Source organism: Olea europaea, chromosome 17 (genome assembly GCF_002742605.1).
Source record: "Olea europaea var. sylvestris chromosome 17, O_europaea_v1, whole genome shotgun sequence".
Classification (NCBI taxonomy): Eukaryota; Viridiplantae; Streptophyta; class Magnoliopsida; order Lamiales; family Oleaceae; genus Olea; species Olea europaea.
In genome coordinates this window covers 10,937,289-10,946,546 of record NC_036253.1, presented here as the reverse complement: position 1 = coordinate 10,946,546, position 9,258 = coordinate 10,937,289, and the positions used below count along the sequence as shown (strand labels likewise).

General features: G+C 34.4%; 1 protein-coding gene across 1 annotated transcript; it reads right to left on the bottom strand.

Moving 5' to 3' along the window:
• Positions 1-849: 849 nt before the first annotated feature.
• LOC111366301 lies at positions 850-6,960 on the bottom strand. The gene is made up of 3 exons (XM_022987033.1): positions 6,476-6,960; positions 1,783-2,044; positions 850-980 (listed from the first exon to the last, which is right to left on the bottom strand). Exons 1-2 carry the CDS (start codon positions 6,560-6,562, stop codon positions 1,796-1,798), a joined length of 336 nt encoding a protein of 111 aa, XP_022842801.1. The 5' UTR covers positions 6,563-6,960; the 3' UTR covers positions 850-980; positions 1,783-1,795.
• Between the last annotated feature and the right edge of the window lie 2,298 nt (positions 6,961-9,258).

The window sequence follows — 9,258 nt, the reverse complement described above, 5'->3', positions numbered from 1 at the left end:
CTGAAAAAATTGTAAAACCATTGTTTTTCTTTCCATAATAACCAGTCAATTTTATGAGTTTTTGTAACAGTAGTCTTATCCAGCAGTGCTCAAATCAACAAAATGAAAGTAAAAGCTGAAGATTAGGCTGAATGAATTTTTTTTTTCCTTTGCTTTCCTTTACACCACATCACTGCCAACTTCTTGAGCACTGAATTTTGCATTTACCTTTTCAGTCGATTGTGAATTCAACCAAAAGAGAGCTGTTGTATCCTGACTTGATGACTAAGAAAAATAATACTATCAATGCAAGGCAGAAGTTGCAAATATAACATTTTTAACAAGCACATAAACAATTGAAGTAAACAGCTTTTTTCCAGTAAAGGAGGTACCACAAGCAATCTGTGTAAGTTACATACATAGCAGCAAGTCAACAACCGTCACTAACAAAGTCTATCTTTATAATATTTAACAAAGGACAAGGCCAGCCCTACCAACTTTTCACCTTTTATATGCCCCTGAACAACCAAAGATATACATTCATGTTTTACTCTTCAAGCCATATCTACTTCCTTTAACAGAATGGAAATCATTGGATATCTAATTGTATTATATGTGCATGTATTCAAAATTTAGAAACTTCTCTTCCCTATTGGGCTATCTTCTGAATTTTGCAAAGATTGTAGTTTGAAATCCAGCATTTCAAAAATCTAATGCTCACACAATAGAAGTCAAGTATTAGTTGCTTTATAGAAGATTTACTTTTACCAACTCTGAATAAAAGCACCCATGATCAATAAATCAAAAGATCCAAACTATAGCTAATGCTTAGGATAATTAAAACAAAAAGGGCAGCAATTCGTAATGAACCTTTTGGCTAATCTTCATATCAAATGAATTTGTTTCCAACACACACAGAAGTCTGATATGTAAAGAGAACAAGTCGTGCGTGCTATCTTCTTCAGGTAAAAAATCTTTCCACACCCGTCATGTAATTATGCCTACAAGGAAGAATAAATCAAATATCAGATCATGGGTTCCATAAATGCAGCATCCACAACTGCAAAGGAACCTTGTTCAATTGTCTAATGACTGACTCAGGGAATGGCAAGGACTCTATTGGATGTAATCATAATTTAGAAAAATGGTATAGGGAACATTACCAAAGGTGGAATGGAACTAAGGAAGCAATCATCACTTTTCAGTGATTTGTGTAATGTAGTTGAACAATGGCAGGTTAAGCAAGTCTGTGTAGGCAATAATATATACAGGAATAGAGTCGACTTTGATGATAATCACAGCTATGAAAGTAATACTTCCAGTTTGAACTTCATTTCCCACAGATTCACAAAACATATCTTTCCTAATAACCTCTTGCTAATACAATTTTTTTCAGTTTTCTAACTACTATAGCAATAGGATTGTAAATAAGTTCTAGTCAAGTTGTGAAGTCGAGTATTGGTTGTTCAGGCATGGTAAAAATTACCACAACTTGGTTCTTGTTGTTAGAGCCACAAACAACTTGACAATTAAAAACACTTTCAGACTTTATCATTTAACCAGATTGGATTGTTTCAACTCTTCTGTCAATTGCATACAAGAGAAGATGCTATGACCAACAGGGTTAACCATCTACAATAAAATGTTAAAAATAAAGTTTATAACTTGATAAACTAATCTATCACTTTTTTTCCAACTATCAAACTAACAAAAAATAATTGCACAAGAAGTAACTATTCCTACAAAACTACACAAGCAAACGAAGTTCGAAATCAACAAACTTGAAAGATAACTAGCGCTCACCATTTGAGAGCTGTCAAGAACATCCACTCCGACACCAATGAGAAACCCCCCTCGCTTGAAACTCTTTCGTCTTCACTAATATACCTTCCTCTTTCCACATACTCATCAGAATTTCGGAATGGCTTCGCCCCACCGCCATAGCCTCCTCTTTCTCATCCTCACAAGCATCAGTCAACCGTGCTGTCCCATTATACAAAACGCCGCCGCCACGTACTCCCCCGCACCACCACTGCAAACGAACTCTCTCGCCTCCTTGCACCACCTATACAAACGAAAAAGTCAAAAAGGTTATCAAAACGACACCCACCCTCAAATTAATTTCTCGGGTGTAAGAGGAGTTAAAATGGCGTCGTTTACAGAACACAGAGCACTTTACATGAAATGGACTAAAAAGAGAGGGTCGGTGAAGTTGGACAAAGAAGGTTGCTGGAGGGGGAGGATGAGTGATCGAAGGTAATAAAGACGTCGTCGTCGTCTTCGGAGTCGGAGTCGGAGGGGAAGAGTAGGAAGTCCACGACTGAAAAATTGGAAAGTTACAAGGGAGTTCCTCGGAGAGGGGGAGGGTGGCGTGGGTTGTTAAAATTAGATTTTTTGAAAATTTTGAATAGCATTTTTGAAATTTATATTGAAAAGTTGTGCAGTTCATAAAAGATCTTATTAATTCAGGTTGAGCAGTGCTTTAGAACTCGGGATTGATTAAAATTAGATTTTTAGTAAATTTTGATAATCATTTTTGAAATGTATGATTGAAAAGTTGTGCAACTCATAAAAGATCTGATTAATTCAAGTTCAATAGTGCTTCAGTACCTGTGATTAAATCTTGGGTTTCAATCAAAGGGCGAGGTGTCATGATTAATTTAGGTTCAGTAGTGCTTCAGAACCCGGGATTAAATCCCGAGTTTCAATCCAAGGCCCTTAATCTTCAATCACGTGGGGCTCACGCGATTCACATTGGGAGGCCAAGGCTCAAAACTCAAGATACAATCTCGGGTTGAGCAGCATTATTCATTCAAGTTAAGAATTTGGCCATGTTTTGTCATTTCAATTTGAGGCCCTTGACAGTTCGTAGAATTGGGCATTTTTTCAGGATCGATTCAATAGGATCTGAACAAAATAGATTCGGTGATGTGATTCCAGAGTCAAGCGCAAAGATGGTTAGTTTGAAAGAGCCGTTGATAATTGAAGGCGGACCGATGACACAATCGAGGGCAAAGCGAGTGAAACAAACGATGGGATACTTGCTCAATCAACCATTGATGGGACGATATTCGGAATGCAAAACGAGGCAAACTTTCATGTTTATGTCGAGAGCCGAAGTGATTTGGATCAACGTGATACGAGTGGATGAAGTTGAGATTGAGAAGAAGAACTATGCGACCACATAGTTCTACACAGCATGCATCGCATCAAACCTTGCACAGATTTCAGAGGCAATTCAAGTTTCTTCTATGTGACCACATTGAATTACTTTATGTGGCCGCATAGTGTATTTCGGTGGCGAGAATTTTTCTTTTACGCGAACTTTCCTTATTTCATTAAAATTTAATTATAGACAATATTCTTGTAATCTGTAATTCCATTTTTAAGCGAGCTAGGATTAGTACTTTCTTCCTATCAAAACTAGTTTCTAGATTTTCTACATATAAATAGGTTTATTTTCATTGTAAAACATTACCTTACATTATTTTGAGAATTTCTAATAGAGAGGTAGTTTGCTTTCTTCATATCGTTATTCATTGAATAATTGGAACTTATCAAAAATTACAATCTTGTGGTGTTCTACAATCCGAGTGCGGGTCTTAATCGTGTAACCAAGGGGCCTTTTAAGCTTTGATCTTTTTTGGTTTTTTGGTTCATTGATTTGGCTTAAAACTCTCAAACCTTTTAATTAGCTTTTTTTGAGGTTCTAACAATCTAGTTGTGGGTTTCGTAGTCAACATTTTTACGGGGTTCACATCAATTGGTACTAAAGCACAGGCTCCAAATTAACAGGTTATATCCTTGTTTTTTCTTCATTGAGTCTTTGTTTTTTGTTTCTCCGCGTTTTGTTATTCCCTTTTTCTGGTGTTCTTCATTTCTTCGTTGTTCGAGTTTTTTAATCCGTCAAATTATCGTCAAAATTTGTCAAAGTTGTTTTGGGCTATTATAGCATCCAAAACCACATTATTTAATTTGCTGGTAGTTTAATTTGTTGTTTTTATTCAAAAAAAGCAATTATTGTTCACATATTGTTCAAAGAGTATAAAAAAAGGAGTTACTGTTCACGGTACTGTTCAAACAAAATTATTATTGCTGTTATTTTATTGTTCAATTTTCTACCAACAATCTTTCTTTTCTAAATTGTTGTCGAGTCACATTGGTTTCTTCATTCAATCAAAGTCAGGTCAATTTTATTAAAAAAAAATCTTTGAGTCCTTTTGTTTCATAATCTTTGATTCACATTCGGTTAAAAATTCCATGTGTTAATATTCATTGGTTAACTTTGTTCTTTGAAGCGCTTAGAAAAAAGCATCGAGTGGTAAAAGGTAAAGTGATGAGATTAATAGAGGAAAAAAGTCATATTGTGTGATTTTCCGAGTGAATACCGGTGAGGCAGATAAAATTTATAATTTTAGGATGTCTGAACGAGAAGATTCCAATTCAAGCCGACAGGGCAATCATAACAGTGCGTTAGATGAATTGATATAGCAGTTTAAAAGTGCGTTTTGGGATGTGAGAGATAGGTTGGATAAACAGGAAGCTTGTAGGGTAAGATAGAAGACTTGAATGACAAGATTAAATACATCGGTGACTAATCTTAGTAGGGGCAACGAGTTGAGGTATCTAATGCTAGGGGACTGGGTAGATGGGAGCCTAGGAGGGAAAGACAAGAGGAATCTGACTACGGTAGTGATGTGGATGAAGATGAATTTAATGGTGACGAAATGAGACGGATGAGGAATAGAGGTAATAGATTCGACAGACAGGGTACGAATAATCACGGAGATGAGATGGATGGAAACAAGGGTAATATCAAAATGACCACTCCATAATTTAAGGGAAGAAGTGACCCAGAGGCGTATTTAGAGTAGGAAAGAAATGTTGAATTGATTTTCGAATGTTATAACTACTCGGAGGTGAAGAAGATGAACTTTGGGGTTCTAGAATTCATTGACTATGCAATAACATGGTGGGATCGGGTGGTTACATCACAATGTAGGTGTAGGGGAAGACCAATTAGTACTTGGGATGAGTTGAAGACATTAATGAGAAAACGATTTGTTCCTAGTCACTATTATATGGAGATCCATCAAAATTTGTAAAGCTTATATCAAGGCTCGAAGAGCGTAGAGGATTACCACGAGGAAATGGAGATAATCATGATTAGGGCGAATGTGGTGGAGGATCGGGAAGCCACTATGACATGGTTCTTGAATGGGTTAAATAGGGAAATTGCTAATGTAGTGGAATTACACCACTATGTGGAGTTAGAAGATATGTTGCATGTGGTCATGAAGGTAGAGAGACAATTGAAAGGAAAAGGGATAGCTAGGTAACCGTTAGGTACTTCAAATTCTAATTCGTCTTGGAAATCGATGTCGGATAGTAACAAATGTGACGACATTGTAGCTTAAAACTTGGAAGGAAAAGAAGGCCATAAAGACACAAATTTTCCCATCTTTTCTCTAACTAAATTCTCACATTTCACAGAGAGAAATAGAAAACAAAACTCTAGGACTATGGGTTAAGTTCAGCACTGTTTTTGCTCATTTAATATTTTAAAATACTGCACAAAAAGACTCCAACTTTATCCTCGTTTCTCAGCCTCTTTGTTTCCTCGAGCATATAGAGGCCAAGAAATGTCAAAATTTTGCAAGAAGCAAAACAAAAAATAGGTAATGAAAACCCACAAAGTTTTTTGTTATGAAAACGAAGAAAAAAGAACCCAAAGAAATATATTAAATTCCAAGCAAGAAACACAGAAAATAAGCAATATTGAAGTGTAAAAGAGATAAGATAACAGTAACAAAGACAAACCTATGCTCAAAACCCCGAAAAAATATGTGGATGGGCAGAGGCGAATCCAATATTGTAGTTCAGCTTGGGTGGAAGGATTGACCGCTGACCCGTGACCGTTGACAATCAACGATAGTAAATATAATTCAATTCATATGAAAATATAATTCAATACAACCCAAAGTACTAAAAAAAAATGTACAATACTATAAACTTAGACAACAACATTCTACGGGATCTCATAATTTCCTAAATCACAAATCGAATATCATGGATAATAAATTATAACTCATAACTCATACAACATAAATTATTTATCACAAATCACAATTCTCATTTATTCATCATACAGGGACCTCACCTCAAAGCCCAAAAAAATTAAAATAAAGACAAAAGTGTCGATTAACCTCAAGAATCAAGATCGACAGTAATTTTACCAGTTAACATAATCTGTATGAAAATTAAAAATAAATTAAACTTAATCTTAAAGACTTAAGCTATCATCAATTTCCAATTTCTAATTTCCAACACAAATTGAACATCTCTCATAAATCATAAAATTCCCAATTCACGTATTTACAAAATTTACAAATTCCTCAATTTTCATAAATCATAATCATCACATTTAACATAACAATCGAATTAAATCATCAAAATCAAAAAGAAAAAAATTAAAAGAAAAGCCAGAATAGCTTACCAAGGCAAGAAGTCGCACTCGTAGCCATCGGCGTCCACTCAACTCGTACGATCGCACCACACCATCGTCCACCTCCTTGCCGCTCATGGCTCACCGGTCACCGACTCACCATCCACTCAACTCGCACCACTCTGCCAGGCACCAGTCCACTATCTTCGCAATCGCCCTTCGCCTTCAGCAGTTCCGTTCAGCCCTTGGTTAATTGGTTTCAATTTTGGGGTTTGGACTCTTCAAATTGGTGAATGCAATGGAAATATATCCACTCCAGCCGTCCATTAATTTCAAGGTATTGGGCCATTGGATTTGGGCCTTATTTTTTTAAAAAGAGGCCCAAAATTGAGAGGGGGGAAAGTAGGCCCAATTTCCCAGCATCGTCTTCTTCATATTCGCTTTCTTTAGCCTCTGCAGCTCTGCTTTCTGAGTTTCTTCCTGGTGGACCGACGGACAAGCCTACTAATGACTGCAATAATGAACATTCCGACGGACCCAGCTAGGGCAGTTGATCCGCCATCCACACGCCCTAGCTCGCAAGTACCTGGATCCGCCACTGTGAGTGGGAGTGGGGAAGAAGTGGAAGGTAGATGAACCGGCTTCTAGGTTTTTCATGGGGGTGGACCGAAGCAGGTGGATGGGTTTCTTTTTTCTTTTTTAATTATTTTATGTTAAATTTATGGAGTTATCATTTTACCTTTATCAAATTTGGACAAAATTAGTTTTTTTGGTTAACTAACGGTCAAATGGATGATTTCCATCACTTTGGACACCAACTGCATATTTTTGAAAGATTAGGGACGTTTGTTGGCAAAAATTGAATGTTGGGTAAGGTCTGCAAAAATTAAAAATGTCAGGAACCGCTGCTACAATTTTCCTAAAACTTTGCAAAAGTTTACAATGTCCTTTATTTCCCTACTATATAAAAAAGGGGAATGTGAGGGTATCGTAGAAAGCAACAGTGTCTTGATCCATCTTTACTGTAGCATTTTTGTTTTGTTTTGTTTCAATTGGGGGCCAAAAACGACTCCGTTTGCTTGATATATATATTATTTTATTATACACTACCTCCAAATTTACTACAACACGCAATTTCCATTCCTCCACCACTCCGATATAGATATATATAGTAGGGATATAAGAAAAAAATCACTTTTGTATATATAAAAAAAAAAAAAAGATAGAGATAATATGCGACAGAAATTTTTTTACAACATATTACTTGTAGGTAAAAAATTTGAAGAAAAAAGAATTAAATAGAATTTTAAATTGAAAAAAAAATTATAACATAAAACTACACAGCAAAAAAAAAAAGTAATCTCTTCGTGCACGAAGCAAAAGCCTCCGTGCACGGAGACATTGGTCTCCACGTGTCTCCGTGCACGAACGAAAAAAAAATTAAAATTAGGAAGACTCCGTGCACGGAGAGCCATGATCTGAAATAAGTTTTTTTTTTTTTTACTGATGTTTTTGTGTTCATTTTCAAGCTCCTTACGGGATATCAAACGAAATCGAAATATTACATTCTTAATATCGTTTTGAAATACTCGCGGCATAGTATTGCATGTCGTTAACGGTGCGTGAAATGGTCAATCGTAGCAAATGTTAGAGGACGTCAAAGTAGGCACTTTCAAACTATATTTCGAAATTTTCGATAACAAGCTAACTTTAAAAATTCATCGACGATTGTACGATAGTCAAATCGATGAATGTTTTACATTCTCTTGAAACTCATTTTGAGAACTATATCGTAGAGATATCGAATGATCTAAATAGATATCGAAAATAGTGAAACAGACATTAAACGTATATGTTAAAAAATACGCATAAGTCATTTTTCTTAAAAAAATCAATTATTTTATTACTATTTCAAAATTTTCGATAACAAGCTAACTTTAAAAATTCTTCGACGATTGTACGATAGTCGAATTGATAAATGTTTTACATTCTCTCGAAACTCATTTTGAGAACTATATCGTAGAGATATCAGATGATCTAAATAAATATCGAAAATAGTTAAACGGAGATTAAACATATGTGTTAAAAATGCATATACGTCATTTTTCTTTAAAAAATTAATTATTTTATTACTATTTATTCTTTTTTTGCAACAATTTTCTCAGTGCATCATTTTGCTCACAAAAATTATGTGGTATGACGAAAAATTTTTCTCCATGCACGGAGTGAATTTTTTTTCATCATTTTATATATTGAATTATTACTAGAAAATTAAATTTTATCTCAAACTATTAAAAAATACTGATTAATAAAAAAAAATTGAAGAAAAAATTTTTAAAAAAAATTCTAAATTGAAAAAACTATCATTTATAAAGTAAAACTACACAGAAAAAAATTTCAAATCTAAGTTTCTTTTTGGAATTATTAAGAGAAAAGAATTATAAATTGAAAAAAAAATTATAATGTGAACAACAAAAATTAAAACTCTTTTTAATTTTTTTCTTCAAATTTTTTACTTAAAAGTAACTTTTTGTAAAATATTTTTTTCTTTTTTTATATAAAAGTAATTTTTTTTCTTATATCCCTACTATATATATCTATATAAGAGTGGTTGAGCATAGAGTGGTGGAGGTATGAAAATTACGTGTTGTAACAGTTTCTTACAGTATATTAAAATATTTTAAATTAAATTTTTTTATATTTTATTACTATAAAATTAAATATTAACTCAAAATTTTAAGTATATTTCTTTATTTAAAAAAGAAAAAAAAAAGAGGACTCCATGCACGGAGACATGAAGTCTCCGTGCACGGAGGAGACCAAGGTCTCCGTGC